The sequence below is a fragment of the Scophthalmus maximus genome, chromosome 20 (genome assembly GCF_022379125.1).
Source record: "Scophthalmus maximus strain ysfricsl-2021 chromosome 20, ASM2237912v1, whole genome shotgun sequence".
NCBI lineage: Eukaryota > Metazoa > Chordata > Actinopteri > Pleuronectiformes > Scophthalmidae > Scophthalmus > Scophthalmus maximus.
Window position 1 is genome coordinate 10,589,276 of NC_061534.1, and position 17,408 is coordinate 10,606,683.

Consider the following 17,408-nt stretch of genomic DNA (forward strand, 5'->3'; position numbering starts at 1 on the left):
CTTTTTCTGGAACCGGAACGGGGGAAAAAATCCTAATTTGCCACTAGAGGAGGAACCCTACCTCAACTGAAATCCTCATCTACATCGTCCCTACTTTGAAATGCAGCTACTGAGATGCCTCACTGTTTTTCTCCCCGTTTGCTTGAAGTGTGATTTATTCACTCAGAAGAGGTGGCATTAACATCAAAGTCGGGCATGTGGCATGTGCTTTTCAGTCTTCCTTGGGAATGTGCAAAACTGTGAAACAGATGGGAAGAGGATATGTCTACATGCCTATTTGTGTCAGCTATCAGCACTTTTTTTATCACCACTGGGTCTATGCATGGCTGCATTACTTAAAATCGTATTTGTGTTGAGTCTTAATCAAATCTGTTTTAATTAGTAAAGCCCCAACAAACAGTCCACTTCCCAAATAAATAAGACGATGATTGACGGACCTTAAAATATGTTTGAAGATTTTACAGAATAAAAGCACCATAAGTGCCACAAAATAAAGGGCTGACAGATTCTTAGGTGCCAATTGCTCACCTTGACAATGCTCTTAGCTAGTATATATGACCCCGGGAGAACATGCTCTGTTGTGTTAAACTTCTAAGGGTAATTGCTGTTAGATCACAGCTAATCCAGAGCCAGACAAAATACCTGAACAAAAAAAAATGCTCAGTGTGCTGTGCTTCAGAGTGGAGGCCAGAGGGATACAGCCGTGACATACCAATGAACTGCCTCTGGATAAGCATACAATGTGTGAGGCCAAATGTCCATTTTACCCTGAGGCTAATCAGAAGTGTATAGTTGTACTGGAGGCACCTCTATTCATTTAGAAGAAGATTAAATTGGACTGAGACATATTCTAAAATGGTAGCTGGAAAATGGGGAGTTCATGAAATGGATGCATAATGCACATTATCATTTTTAAAACCTCACAGTCTGCGGCATCCTTCAAATATGTATGATGATTGCACAAAATGTCTCCATGAGCCACGCAGACGGATGATAACTGTGATAACAGCAATTTCCAAACTGAAAACACTGACGAGAAAAAAGAAAACAAATTTCAAAAAGATGTTATAATGAGCACCCCTGACAGCCAAACTACTGCTTTGTATGATCATCTTTGTGGCTCTCAGAAATATTAATTTCTCTGTAAAACATGCGCAATTCCGCCATTATCTAACAAACCTACAATGGTTTAGCATAACATCTACACTACCTGAGGTCGTTCAGAATGTTTTGTCACGTCTTACTGATTAGAGTGGGGGAAGTGTTTGGATTTTGTCTGGAATCAATGGGCTGATATTATCCAGGCTGACAACTGGTAAGAAAAAAGACTTATAACATGTGTCCCTGTGCAGATAAAGCCAACTCCAGCAGGAACTCGGATGGATGTCTATAATCGAGCATTAACAAAAAAAAAATGTGGGAGGGATCCCATCAGTCGAGGGGAGATTAATGGTGCAAATTCTTTATCTGAAAGGAAAATCTCAGAGATTGTACAGCTTGGAGGGAATGCAAATAGGTGCAAACACACCAGCATTGATAAAAGGTTTAAAGTCTTGTGTAGGAACCGTGGGGATATGGCGGTAGTGAGCTGTGCAGAGCTGGCAGGTTTCCAAGGTGCAGAGCAAATTCTAGTGGGAATCAAATTTTATGGTTCTTAAACATCATTGTGATCAGCTTATATGAACAATGACTCTCCTTTTCCCTTTTCAAACACACACTGCCTTCTCATGTTCTCAAAATAAAACCCTTATGTGATTTCAATAACTCCATTAACTAGGTTAGTCCAGACTATTTAACTACATTACCACGGTGATAGTGAACTAATATAGACAACTGGTACTACAGAGCTACAGACAAAAGCTATGCCCTTCTCCAGAGACAACAAGGTAAGAAAAACACATTTTGTTGGAGCTGTACTACAAAAAAACGATGCAGAATCCTAGAACTTTTGAAACACAGAGTACAGTCCTCTGTTTGCAGAAGAAAAAGAAACAGTGTATGACAAGTTCAGAATAAAAGCACAGGTTGGTGAACAGTACAGAGTGTGTATGAAAGAAACAAGGACAAGAGGGAGAAAAGAAGAGCGCTGAAGCCCAAACAGAGTTTGGCCCAAATGGGCTTTCATCCCGTCTGTGATCTGGAAATCTAACCCGTCAGCCAGTAGGAGGACATTTACAGGCCATTGGGTTGTTTGAAGCCGACAATAAGGGGGCGAGTGAATTCCAGAGAGCCAGGTTGTAGGAAAACCATGCATTTCACTGACACTTTGATTCTGACTCCCAATTCCCTCTCATTGCTCACGAATCTTCATTATAGCCGAGTAGCGAGGTGGTGTTTTCCGGATCGCTATTTGATGAACCCAACCATGCACTTGCTCAAATAATGAATATAATTTTAAGCAATTCCCCCTCCTTAGGCGAAAAAGACACTTTGTGCAATCAAAATCACCCACTCCAACGAATACCATATTATTGAAAAAAAACATGGGGAATATTTCAACATAAACCCCTGCTAAAGCTGCGAAGAGGAAAAGAACGAACAAATGAGGCTATAAAATGGAGGGCAAAACTTTACAGCCTACTTTTGGCCAACTCTTTAATTGGTGAAGATTGAATTGGTCTTTGTTGCCATTTCTGTTATTGGAAAGAAGTGAAGAGATGAAAATAAATGTGTGTGTGCCGATGACTTACTGATCCTTAAATATGCACTAAATTAATTATGCATGAAAACCATTGTAAAAAGTTAGCTTATCCATAAAGAATCTACAAAAAAGAATTCCAGCAGCTTCATACAGTACTCTGTAAGATGTATGCAGCATTGCCTTTCATCAAAAGCTGCTCTTCTAATGTGTCACACAGAGAGTTGGCGCAGAGCAGTGTGCAAACCGAATGGCAGCCGGGGTATCTGCGTCAGGTGAGCAGCGTTTTCATTACAACTCTCACGAGATAAGTCAGACCTCGCACACAACTCCTGCAGGGGCTTTGCCCGGGCACAGGGAGCTCCACCTTCTCTTGAGCACCCTGATAGCAATCACACAAGGGCAAACATTTCTGAGCAATGCAGCGGCTTCCCTGCAGAATTTCAAATGTGCGCACACACACACACACACACACACACACACACACACACACACACACACACACACACACACACACACACACACACACACACACACACACACACACACACACACACACACACACACACACACACACACACACACACACACACACACACACACACACACACACACACACGAGAAGCAAACGCCAGGGTCCATTCCACACACAAATACAGTTTGCTCCCCAGGCCTCTTTCTATGTTTCATTTAGTTTGCAAAGTCAGGGGTGGACTTCATACTTCTCTATTGTCTTCTCTCTTGTCTTCTGTTTGCAGTTAGGGGTGGTTATCACTTTTTTGAGAAGCAAATGAACAAAAAGCATAATTCCTGTGTAACTACCATCCATACCTATCTACTACTATCCCACAATTCATTTACGAATACAAAAAAAATTTACTGTCATTAAATATGATTAAATATGGAGCAATTCAATGAAATTCAATTGTATTTGTATAGTGCCAAATCACAACATATATTGTCTCATACAGGACTCTGTAAGAGGGGGTTATGTTGAAACTTCTTGTTACAACATAACCACTTGGTATCAATATCTATATGTGCTGATCGATTCTCCAAATTAAACGTGGGAGCGGTGCACATCAGTATCGATCTGCCCAACTTAAATAATGAAATACCTGGAGAGGAAAAATACCACATTCTGATAGATGAGCGGCGGAGAGAAGAAAAAAAGAATTCAACCCAGACTGCTGAACTCTCCATGAACTCCACAAAACAAATCACGTAACAGAATGATGGAAATTTAATTCATTAAACCTTTTAGAACACCGCCTCCATTTTGCTGAGAAAATGATCAGGTACATCCAAATTACTGGATGTTAAAGAGATGCAGACATTTGTTAATCAGTTATAGAAACCCAGTGAAAGACTTAGTTTCTACTCTTTTTTAAATTTGGTTTCAATGCTGTGTCTTTATCCAATTAACATTTGATGGAAAAACTGCCCTTCCATTTCCTGTCATTTATTCAATCAAACCGGAGCTTTGTTTTAAAGGTCATGTTTGTTTCTCCCGCTGTGAACTGAAGTTGTTTGATGAAATTGCTATTTTGTGGACTGATGATGACCTGAAGGATACGTTGGCAAACTGGAACTCCTTGAAATATTCAGCACAGACACATATCATGGCTGCATTTAAAGATACCGTGTGCAAGTTGATAGATTTCACCCCGAATCCCTGAGCTCTAAATGTCTGGCTTGCATTATAAAACGTGTTTTACTAAGAGAGCAAATACATTACACAGTTTTTGTCACATGGGGCCTTCTATTATGTTGAAGGGGACACACCAGAGGAGCCCAAGGAGCAAAAGGAGCAACTAAATGGAATTGCTTTTATAAATCAGTGTCACATTATGCATTCAGTGTACAGACAAGAAAAACCCCTCTACAGTATACAAGTAGAAAGGTTATGAATCTTTTGGGGATCTGCTTGCAACACGCTCCCTTGTTAGATACACCCTCAAAGCTGTGATACTAGTCCAGCTTTACATATTACGATAAGTTCTCTCTGAGTTGTTGAGGTACAGCGACATAAAAAGAATGCTGGGGTGGGACACATAACCAGGTTGATGAACTACGGTACATTACAAGTACTGTGGCAGAGATTAGTAGAAAATCCATCACAGCAGCAGAATTTCACAATCAAACGCCCTAACTCTTAATAGTTGGGATCCCATGTATGATGCTGATGGTTTAAACTGGAGACGCGTTCATCAACGTGCGTACTCCGCTCAGATTTCTAAATATCAGCCTCAACCGTTTCTTTCATACGAGCTCCAGCAATTTATAAGCAAAGAGCGCTCATACCGTGTTTATGAATAAGGAAGGACAAACACTTTATCAACCCATTTCTTTATTCCTATTTACAGTGAGTTTCCAAAGAGATTGCATCTTGGCCGAGTCATATTTAAAACCCACAATGGCCGGTAAATAAACAAAAGGGAACAGCAAAACCTAGAGCTATTGAATTTGCCATAAAGCCATTAGCCAAACATTATCTTTGATCTTCTTTGCCAATTATTAAACAGGGAACACGTACGAACAATTGTGCACGTTGCTGCTTTGCATACATCAATGGGGAAAAAGGCAAGTAAAACGGAGCGTGTGCATTCATTACGGGTATTAACATAAACTTCTTTGTTCATTCCGTCAAAGAAAAACAACTACAATGTGCCTCTCGGCAATGGTAATGATCAAATGATTATCTGAGATCAAAGCTGTCCACCACTGGCATGAGGCAAAGAGTACAGACACTGGTGGTTCGACAAAGCATCCCAAAGTAAGGTTTCCGCAAAGAAGAGCAACGAGCACGGGTCGCTGGCCACAATTCATTCAGCCTTTTAGAGCCGTCACTTAGGCCTTCACTGTTAAGCTAAATGAGCATGATTCCTCACTCGCTGCCTGACAGATAAGATTTCCATGGGAGCACTCGTATTGGATGAGGTGATGCACCTTTAATACGTATATTGTTTGTTTGATCAAAAAAAACTTTCTTGTAAAATGAGTCTAGTTAACAAGCATTTGCACAGAGGTCTTGTGATAATACATTACGTGAAAGCTAGTGTTACCCTGACTGTCCTACCAAACACTGTTCACAAATCTGTCAGTTCAAAAACAGCATTGCTTGACAGTAAATGAATAAAAGGAACAAATAGTCAAATATTGGTATTGAACAACCAAGTATTATTTGAAAGCTTCCATATACAGTACAAATGTGTCACTGAAGGGTAGGAAACCAAATGGATGCAAAGAACCATTGAAGCTGTTCTCACAGAGACAATTTGTGTTGGCTTTTCTGTTAATTTGCCAGACATCTTTTGTTTAATTCATATTCCAGCCAACTCAATGCCCCTCACCTCCCGCTTCCTCTCCTTCCAAGCATGGAAGGCCACCGCCTACGGTGGCCTTCAGGTAAAATTTTAAAAAAAACAAACGTCCCTCTCTAAAGTCAGTGTTTGGTTCGCAAACTCTTCACAACATGATGCCAAAGACATTTCACTGGGAATGAAAAAAACAAAAAGACAAGACAAGACTGCGAGAGTTGTGGTAGGGCATAACATATGAAGACTGCGGTCATCGAAATAATTCACACTACAAATGAGACAGCTTGTCGTACAGCATTCATTTTTAAAAGAGAGCCTCCTGTAGGTCTATTATAGGAGGTCAAATGATAATAAATACACCATTTGATTGTCTGCACAAGCTCCATCATGGATCCTATTCACTGTGGTCTCTTAACACCCTCAATATATCAGTAGCAAAATTAATTTTCTTTTTTTCTTTTCATGCAACACAAAACACACACCTTGATCACAGCTCTCCAATATAGGCTCTTATATAGGCTACTATACATACTGTACAGGACTAAATATAATATATGTTTCCCACCACAGTTTCATGATAATGCAACTTTTTTTGCACGTAAAAGATCTCTAACTTAGGGTTTTATGGCCATTGCTTCAATGTAGAGCTTTGTGCAGCTTTCTATGCCCCGCGTTTGCGCGCTTGTAACCGGGAGCAACACCAGAATTCAGCATCAACTGTGTACAGTACACGTCGCTGTGCACATTCACGCGATAAGTGTACAATTCTCAGCAGCAGGCAGATCTCAGCTTAACACCAGCCATGGCTCTGTACAAGCATTAATTTTGCATGTGCCTCCCCCCCGCGCCCCACATGACCAATCAGCTCCAAAAGTTAATCATCTCGAGATACCCTCCCAAGTAATTTCCCCATCGAGTTTGGTGAAATTCTGCCCGTGTCTTTTAGAGTAATTTTGTCCACACACACATACACGCGCAGATGTGAAAACAATACCCAGCTCCCGGCTATGCCAGCGCGCAGGGTAATAACTCCCACTACTCCTGCTGACCCTTTGACCCCTCTTCATTGCTTGTCCTGCAGTGCTAAGCTCAGCCCCTGACATAAGACTGAGACGCGGTGTAGTGTGTACATGTTTTGTGCCACAGGGAACAGAGTGCTCCAGTACAAGCATTTTTTTTTTTTCACTTTACTACTGTTGTCTTTAATCTCCCACCTCTAAGCGACCGGGGTTTGCTGTAACTCCTGCTTGGAAAGATACAGCAGCGCAGAGAGGGGAGAATGAACAACGGAAAGGGCTGGTTGACATGTCAGAGTTCAATTAGATGCGCAACAAAGATTGAGATGCTGTGAGAAAATGAGCAGTACAAAGATTTAGTCCAACACAATGGACAGAGACGATAAAGTACAAGGAGATATTTCAAATGTTTTCGACACTGCGCTAGGCGCCTGAAGGTTTTTCCAAAAGGTGAAGTCTTAATGAGGTGTTTACCGAGTCAGCCATGTTGCTAAACGTATTGATTTCCACCCAGTCCCACATCACTTAAAACGGGCAAAGAAAATTGTCTTGTGTGACAAAGCGTAGCAGCATAGAATTCTCTCCCTAGAATTTGTTTGAAAAAAGCGTGATGCAACAACTTGCGTTGCCGACCCTTCCTGCACACGGAAAAACACCCTATTTTTAAAGTGAGAGCCCCGAAAGCTCATAAGTGAAACACTTAATTCCTCGAATGTAGTTTAAACACAATACCTTTTCCCAGCACGCACCCAGACAATACACAATAAAACATATCAGCAAATCCGATGCACATTACACCAAAGGCACAGGCAGGTATATAGGCTGTGTGATACCGATTACATTTATATCTCTCACAGTATTATTCTTTTTTTTAAGCACATGAGGAAAATAATAAGAAAATGAAACAGTAAAAGAGGGTTAGAGGGGAAAAAAAGCTATGTTTATTTCCCCTGTGGTGCCCTTTCCGCTCACTCATTCTCCGTATGACACATGCGGTAATAAATCAAAGCCGAGCGGACAGGCCACAACAAGAAGGAGACTTGCTGTCCTTTGCCCCGTTCCCTAACCTCTGACGTCTGTTCAACAAGACTAGGTCAGAACCTGGTATATGGCTGAATGATCAATGTGCCAAAACTTTGGACACCTGATGCCCTGTGATATTAAATGCTACTGCACGGACAGGAGAAACGAACATGGCCAAAAACTACTGCAGCCGTCAAGACGGTTTGTGCGGAATAGAAAACAGAAAAACAAAGAGGAGCTTTAATGCAAACTCTGCAAGGCAAGCTAACAAAGCATAAGGGAGGGGGGCTTCTTCAAATATAAGGGCTAGGGTTAAATAGTTTATCGAAACGTATGTTTGACTAATAGTTGCTGCCGAATGTCAACAGATGATGTAATACATCATTGCGTTGTCGCGCTGTTCTCATCTACGCTTCTCTGTTTCAGTTGTTAGACAATGGGACAGGTCCTAAATAGTGACGGGAGTGAGGCCCTACTACATGCCACTTGGGCCCTTCCGAGCCGTTTGCAATCTGCTGCTCCGCACTGCTGAAAGCCTAATTGTTTGCCGTCCAACACAATTGTACACATAAGATAAAGACAATGGTCATGTTAGGATTTCAGGCTACGTTTACCTGTACAATCATCACTCAGAGAGAGAGTCAGAAACGTATTCACATCTATGTCAGCTACCACACAGAGAGGTGTGCCTCCGGAGGGGGAAGCCCAACCTCGTGGGACAACTCTGGCAACTCTCTTCTATAGAAAATAGTTCACACTTTGTTTAAAGAGGTCACTGAGAGGTCTCCAGTGTCGGTAAAGTTAGCAACGCCGGCTGTTAAAAAAGTTCCCCTGAAGATGTAATCGGAACAGTTGGAGACAATTCTTTTTGAAAGCGCAACAGCCAGTGGCAAAAGTCCAACAATCGACCAATGACCCCTCAGTCACGGGGCATTCGCCTGACCAGTGGTATTGCTTCATAACCATTGCCGTTTTCCGACATGAACTCCTGAAAGTGTCCACGGAGCGTTTCTCTGACGTTCTCTGGAGTTCGCCGTCCACACATGACGAACACAGCAGGAGAAAAGGCTCCCGAACATTCTGTGGCGTCTGAGTGGAGCGTGCAGGCGGTCGGACATGACCAGGGTGCCGCAGCGGAAAGCGGTGTTTTTCGTTTACAGTCATCAACACGCCCGCTCCCTCGCACTGAATCCTCAGGGGACGGGCCCCCTGTGACATTCTCCAGAAATTCTACAGGACAGGAAGAGTTCCGAAAACCACGTCCAGAGGAACATTGGCATTGAACATTTGCGTTCTCACGTGCAGCCCCCTGGGGAGAGGTTTCAGGAAAATGTCCGGACTTTGATCCATGTCTGAAAGTGTAGAAGCAGCTTCAGTCAGTTAGTCGGACATTTATACTCGTACATCTGACAGTGTGGTTAAAAAGAGACACGAGACTACGCTCATCATGGTTTGGGTGCCAGTCGGCTAATAAAGTTTTTTTTTTTTTTTTAAATCTCTGTGGGATAATATTTTTTCCCCAACTGTAAAAAAATAGTGGGTGAATGCGTTCATGAATAAGGACCGAAACACAGCTGGTATGTTCCAGCGAAAGGTCCTAAAGCAAGGTTAGCGCCTTTACAGGTCAGTCAAGTGCAGCACAGCGTTAAACACCGACCGATGACTCACCAGTTATACAGCGTAAAGCAATATGGAAAGAAGAAGAAAGAAAAGATTATGTGAATGAAAATGGCAATAGAGTTATTTTTAAGAATGAAAAGGTCAAAATGTACTGAGTGGTTACGACTAAACATTGAATGTGTTTATTCTCTTGTGTCAGAGTCGGAGGGAGAATGTTTACAGTGAGTTTAAAAGTTAAAGATCTTCCATGATGACTTGTTTACATTACAAGTCGGCTCGAGCTTCTTTGAGCATCAAAATGCATTTCTGATAATATTCATCATCATCTTCCGGTGTGGTTGTGTCATGACGCACACCCAGCAGGTCTCTTACGACATCAGCATGTTGTTAAAAAAAACAAGAGTTGATACAAAACCCAAGGGGCACATAGGGTTTAGTTTGTTTGCTTTTGAGTACTGCACCATTTCCTGGCCGACAACATGTCTGGTTTATGAAAATCAGTAAACTTATGAAGGTTCAGATAAATTAGAGAAAAAAGACGTGACCTCAAAGACGACAGATTGAGAAATCGGACAGTAATGCAAGTATGGTCAAAAAAGGAAACACAGGGAATGAAACATAAGCTGCTTCCAGACACGCCCTGAAGTCTGGAAATGTTTTCGCCGGACGTTGTGCGGAACTCTGGCTGCCGGTCCCCTTTTCAGAGAGTGTCTGCGTGGAACCCATGTGAGAATACCGCAGGAAAACTCTTGTTGATGACTGTAAACAACAAACTCTGCTTTCCGCAGCAGGACTCTCATCATGTCCTGCCTCCTGCTGCTCTGCCCAGACGCCTCGGAATGTTCCGGAGACGTCGCTGCTGTCGCGAACATCGGGCCCCTTGACAATCTCCCGCTGCGCTCGCCATACGTGAACGGCAAACTCCGGAACATTCTGTCCGTACCCGGTCCTGTGGACGTTTTCCAGAGGTCGTGTCTGAGACACCTATGGGGTCTTGTCACTGGTGCTTTTCTTCATGTTATTGATTTCTTTATGTGGTAAATGTCAGTTTTGTGGCGAGAACATCAAGTTATTGCCGATGCTACTATACTTTGATGCGTTCACTTTCGCAGTGTTGTCAGTGGCCTGAAGGAACACGTTTCCAATTCGCTCGAGGACTGAGTGAATACATCACTTGTGGCGAAGCACATTTGAATGTGTTGAAAAGCCTTGTTAACGCCGTCGTGAGGGGGACGAGTCTTGTGTCACCCCGCCATAATCTGGCTCAATACATTTTCCTGGGGATCATTTTTAACTATTTGTTATATGTAAACCTGTGTTTTAAAAGAACACGATGTGGCTGTCACACGTGGAACTATTACAGCTCCATTCCTCGTCCGCCCGCCACAGCACGCAGTGATGCACTGGAAGGGTGAAGCAGCAAATTTGCAAGCTGGCCGACTGGGAGGACAGAGAGGCCTTTCTCACCAGTCAACGGCTGTCCTTAATGAGAATAGAAAGTGATTTACTAGCTTAATGCTCCAGCCCTAGGCCCTCGGCCCTCAGCCTGCCTGCCTGCCTGCCTGCGCTCCACGCAGCCAGTTTGGTTGGCACTCTCCACACAGAGGATGAGATTGAGAGCAGGCGACGCGCAAAAACAAAAAGAGGAAGATAGCAAACCAGTGTCTGAAAAAATTTGAAGTAATGAGACATTATCGTGGATTTCCTCCATACCCTCACATCAATCACCTCCGACGAGTCTTCCAACAGGTTTTCTATCATACCGGGCCGATGCAGTAACCCTGAACTGACGGGAAAAACATACAGCACTCGTGCGTTTATAGCCAACCTGGCGTGGCCCACTGTAGTCAACAAAACAAAGAGTGTGAGAGTGTGAGTGTGTGTGTGTGTGTGTGTGTGTGTGTGTGTGTGTGTGTGTGTGTGTGTGTGTGTGTGTGTGTGTGCGTGCGTGTGTGTGTGCCACTCAGAAAGCAGTTGCTCGGCTCACGCATCAAAGGGGCAAACTACTGTATGAGAGCACCCATCGTTTCCACGTCGTTCCATGGAAGCAAGCTCCCCTTCCTGCATCGTCTGCTCCTCTTACAAATATCCCTTTGTCCGTCGTGAGGCAGAGTGACGCTATTCCCCAGATCGTTTTTGAAGTGAACAGCTTTCAGGGAGAACTTCAAATGACCCGTCAGACACAAGTGTTGTGCTGTTATGATTCACTAGGGCACACGTAACTGAACGAACACACACACACACACACACACACACACACACACAGGAGGATATTTGTAAGGTTCCCCTAAAAAGCCGCCACGGCCAAATGTTGACAGTGATGCTCCAGTCAAACATCTCCCCTCAGTGAAACTTAGACAATACCACCAGCCTTGCACGTGGGAATGAATACGTTGCGAATAAAAATACCAATTTCACGCCAAGCTTTTGCAGGGCTTAGTTGCATGCCCTTGATTGGGCCACCGTACTTTGTACAAGCGTGAAATTCAAAGCCATAATCACATTAAAACCGCAAAATGGGAAAACCAGACAGAAGGAGACGAGGCGAGGGAGAGTGAGTTACATGTCAAGTTGAACTTCAGTGGTCCTGGACACACACACACACACACACACACACACACACAAAGCTGCAGTGGTTTGAGTTCAAAATAACAAAACAAAAAAACCCAAACATATGGCAAAATAAAATCCAGCTCCATCGTTTAAGTTGGGTTATTGGTTTCATATTGGCTGCACATTGCAGTTACAATGGAACCCGAACAAGGTGCTGGAAGCACGGACAGGTGATTGCACACCAGAGAGCAGGAAGCATGGTTTGGGCTCAAAGAGACAGCCGACCAGGGTGCACCATGGTCCCTCTGCGCACCAATGTGCAGGACGTGGGGGGGCATCGCGGTGCCACGGCGGCTCTTACCGAGTGTGAAGTAGGGGAGCGCGGTGTTGTCGAGATCATCCATTACGGAAATGCGCCCAGGTAGGTCTGTCCTAACGAATAATAGGAGTCGGGATTCCCCCCCTCCTCCTCCTCCTGCTCCTCCTCCGGTTCCTCCTCCGGGTCCTCCTCCTCCTCCTCCTCCGCCGCCTGCTCCGGCGGCTCCCCCCGCTCCGGCCGCCGCGTTGCCCGCGGCCGCGCCGGTGAAGCTGAACTCGTTCTCCCGGAGCACGGGCAGCGTGGACACGGTGACGGCTTTCGCCTCGCACGGCGCCTCCGCGTCGGCGCCCTCCTTCGCCGCCCGCTCCTCGTCGGCCGACGGCGCGGCCCCTCCTCGGGTCCCCAGGACGCACGCGGCGCCGGCCAGCAGCGAGAGCAGCGCGACGAGGGCGCCGAGGCGCGCCGGCACTGTCCTCGCCATCCCGCTGCCCGCGTGTGTGTGTGTGTGTGTGTGTGTGTGTGTGTGCGCTCCCCTCGCTCGGAGCGCGGCTCAGCAGCGCGTCCGCTCACTGCCGGTGCAGTCGCTGCGCAAAGGAGTCGCGTCCGTCCAGGAGGCGGCAGCACAGGTGTGGCGAGGACGACATCCCTCGGCTCCCTTCGCACACCATCCACAGCAAATCACTTGAACACGGACGGAGCACGTGTCTTTTGCCAGCCAAAAGAAAAAAAAGAAAAGAAAGAGAGACGGATATGAGGTGGAGGCGGCGATGCTGGTCCTCGCGCGTCCTCTCTGTGGCTTCGTTTGTGACATCCAGAATGCTCCGTGTGGTCTGATGGGGAGTCGATTCTGAAAGCGTCACAGCAGCACCCTGGTGGCTTCAATCACGTCGTTTGGACGTCTCATTAGTGTTGTCAGTAGTAGTAGTTTTAATATTCCTATCAATATCAATAACATATTTGTGGATAAAATAAGTTCTTCAGTTCTAGAGTGGCACATAGCTCCAGCAGGGCCGAAACAAATCACGTCCTTCTAGCTCTTGTAATAGAAAAATGTGTCTGATTTTTACCATCGAGATCAATTTTCATTATTCCCTAGACATTGATGAAAATGTCCATCTCTCTCACAATGTTAAGGAAAGTGTTGTTGTTGTTTTTTTTAAACGGCCCCTTTAACCGGATACCCGCAAAAATATGTTATTGTTTCTTCTTTGACCTATGCTCCATTCCTGCACCAGGTTTGGTGTCAAATGTTTACGTAATCCTGCTGACAAATAAACAGATAAACAGACAGAAACAAGTGAAAATACAGTAGGGCCTCTTTGGCCATATGAGGGGGGGGGGGGGGGGGGGGGGGGGGTTCCCATACGACCACATAAACAGTACGACCTTTTGGACTTCATCAGTACCTGTTAACAATTTCACCTCAAGATCCATCTAGTATCTCTTGCTGAGCTTTCAATTATCAGCGGTGTCGGAAGTTTTCCGGTGTTTTACTTTGCAATAGGTAGAAACTGAGTGAAATCTGTGCGTTCAAACCATGGACTTGAGTAAAACTACTTTGGTATTTTCATTCAAGAAATTTAATGAAAATACCAAAGTGCCCAAAGAAAAACAACAAATTAAGCACAAAGGCTGATTTAAAAAAATAACAACGTGTCTTATTGTTATATTCCAATTGTGAAGTAAAGAGTGCAATATCTGCACATGAAATGTAGCAGAAGAGAAAGGCACCATGAAAAAATAAGTTACACAAGGACAAGTACCTCAGAACTGTACGTGTACTTGAGTGATTACCTTCCAACACTGCACGCGATCCAAATCAGCAGATCCCCTGTTGGGATGGAATTGTTGCTGTTCATATTTCCCCGGAGCACTGGGATTTGGACTTGGTGATTGCCCCCCCCCCCCACAATTTTACAAATGAGACCCAGCTTTGGCAAAAAGTTAAATTTAGTCCACAACTCCCAGTACATAGAGTACATTCACTCCACCCTGTGATATGTATGTCACAGCGGGTGACTGAACCACAAAGGGTAAGGAAATCTTAACAGCAAAATCGAGGTGTTCTGTTACAAAATTCAAACAGTCAGAACATATAACTATTTAATAATTGAATACACTTAGACCGATTCATTGCGTTTTTGATAAAGGAACATTTGTTATGTGGACCTAATTACAGGCTGTCTGCATAATGTATTCTTCCCTTAAAAAAGTCAATCGTATATGACAAGCTAATAGATGAGGGAGGCTGATCCAACGTCTCAGCCCCACCTTGGTGCGAGACCTCAGAATCAAGCTTCAATGTAAATGCAATGTATTCCTTCGGCAAAATAGATAAATAAATAAAATGTGACAGCCTTCATCTCTGCGCTCTTGTCGGTGGAGCTAAAAGCATCAACCGTATGACGTGTCTCGACTTCATACAACCTGCAATAGCTGCGCTCATAATGCGCCAAAAATCGGTGACCATGTACTGCACAGTACACACTCCGCCACTGATTTTGTACCATGCGATACTGTTTTTTAGAATTACCACCGTAGAAATATTTTTTGTCGTTTTTATTCATCTACCGACAGAAAAGGAAAACCAGCTGAACACGATGAATCACACAGTCACTGTGGAATAGAACTGTTAATTAAACTTGATAGAGCGAAGCCAAAATGAGCCACAAAATTTTTTTATGATTTATTATTAGCTTACCAAGGAATTCTTGACGCTGTCTCACTACCCACCACTATGAACAACTTTGATCCCACCCCACCCCCACCTCCAACGGGAGCAGCTCCATTATTTCCTTTCTGTTCCTTTTTTGTACAGAATTATGGGACATGTGAATAGTTCTTTGTTCTTTTTTTTTCTCACTTTCCCAGTGTAAACATAGCCTCCTGCTCTCCCAAATCATACTTAGAGTGAATAGGGTAAAGAACGCAGTACCAGCCTCTCCCTCTCTCTCTCGCGCTCTCTCTGCCTCTCTCCATGGTGCTGAAATATTAAAGTGCACACATTATCCGTATGTGTTTTTTTTCATGGTGCTGAAACATTCAGTCACAGGATCTGTCCAAGTCCCTTCACTTACAGTCTTGAGTGCTTATAGGTGCACATTCACATGCCACCTGTGTAGGCAGGCGCATGTGTGTTAATTCTGGAAAAAAAACAAAAATTTACAGCTGTATGCAGGTCTACCATGTCCTTTTCATGTATTCCGGGGGACACTGTGCAGTCGTTGACCTGAGTCAATGTGGAGCGAGCGAAGTTTAGACTATAGATGTTTCAATAGTATTTTTCCCTTCCCGATACAGATTACAATACCTTGACATCGTGTATCCGCTGATACCGAGTACAGGTTGCATTCCAGTGCATTTTAAAAAAATGACTGAACCTGTATGGTAGTGATGATTGTTATCATGGTTTCATGAAATAGAACAAATAAATAAATCTGGGAATAAACAATAACTGCTTCCTTTAAAAGGCTGTTAGAGTGCAGCCACAGCTTATGAAAATAGGACTAAAAAATAGACTATGAGAAATCTCTACTTCTAAATACAGTTCTTGCCTGTTTCAGTACAGTGCGACTGCTGTTTTTGGAGTGGCGAAGACATGAAACAGAACTTCTTAAAAGACACGGATGGTAAATATATTTGCATACGCGCTGATGCCCGATCCGGCATTTCCCGATACCGGTATCACAATTGTAACATCTCTAGTCAAAACCCATGCACGGCACGTACAATGCCTGCATATTTGTGATATCTGCCCAAACAGTTTTTTATCACTAGCGCTTATTAGAAACATACTCTTCAGTAGCTTTAGAGAGTCTTACAATTCGCCAGGTCTAGCAACATAGTCACCAAGTGCGCAACTCTGGGGTAGTTCCAAATGTGCACCGTTTAAAATGTCATGCATGCTCATTTCAACTGTGTGTGTTGGTCCCTTCACTCTTGGGCATGAGTCGGTATAGACACCAGCAGCTGGGCCACTTACATAACCCCCACTTGATGAGGACTTACACTAATACTGGTGTGAAGGAAGCAGTGGTCACAGCTACTGGATTTAATTTGTATCCCATAATTCACCAAGGTCCCCTGACATGAGCTCGGTTTCTAAACGGAGCCCAAAAGAAGTTGAATCGACAAGTACATTGACATGTTGGATTTGTGTGCAGACAGATAATTATCTGATGTCAATTCATCTTACTGCACACAAACATATTACATTATATTGTCAAGACCACTCTTTAAAAGAGCATGATGAATAAGAAGCTGCATTAATAACAGATAATGCGGATTCTAACAAACTTCGCATTGACTCCAACTAACTAGTATGCTATATCTGCCTTGGATATTTGCGTTTTAAATTCCTCCTCCCACCCTTCTTATTTGTGCAGTGCATCCCATAATCCTCATGCCACAAATACATAAATCTGAGTCAACAGAAGTGGCCACAGAGCACTTTTGCCCGCTGACAGCTGATCCAGCGACGCAAACCATCGTAAGTCACTTTGCCTCTGATGCTGCTGAGACGCAATTGGCGGTGCTCCCTACGTTCCGTTGCCCTCCCATCTTGTCCTTGCATCTCTTCTGCCCATTTTATCTGAGAGGATCTAGGGAGCACAAAGGAGATGAAAGGAGGAAAGTGGGATAAACAAAGACACAATGAAGACAAATGAGATGAAGCCTGCGTGTATTTGCTTTCAAACCCTGGCTCTCTCCGTGGTGCAGAAAACATTCAAACCCAGTGTGTCTGTTTTTATCAACGTTCAGTCCAAAAAAGAAACAAAGTTCAGGGCAAATTAAATTCTGTATTTTCCTCTTTTTCATTCTTTTTTTTCCTTCAAATTCCAGCATTTATAATATCTCCCAAGGCATTTTTTGGGCTGTAATTACTCCTTTGTGTTTAGAACAGAATCACGGCTCACTTA

General features: G+C 43.8%; 1 protein-coding gene across 1 annotated transcript in view; it reads right to left on the bottom strand.

Moving 5' to 3' along the window:
• LOC118285019 (astrotactin-2-like) overlaps positions 1 to 13,313 on the bottom strand; it is a 220,383-nt gene extending 207,070 nt beyond the window's left edge. The window contains exon 1 of the mRNA XM_035608297.2: positions 12,532 to 13,313. Coding sequence (XP_035464190.1) covers positions 12,532 to 12,970 — 439 coding nt within the window. The 5' untranslated portion in view covers positions 12,971 to 13,313. The remainder of the gene's footprint in view (positions 1 to 12,531) is intronic.
• Between the last annotated feature and the right edge of the window lie 4,095 nt (positions 13,314 to 17,408).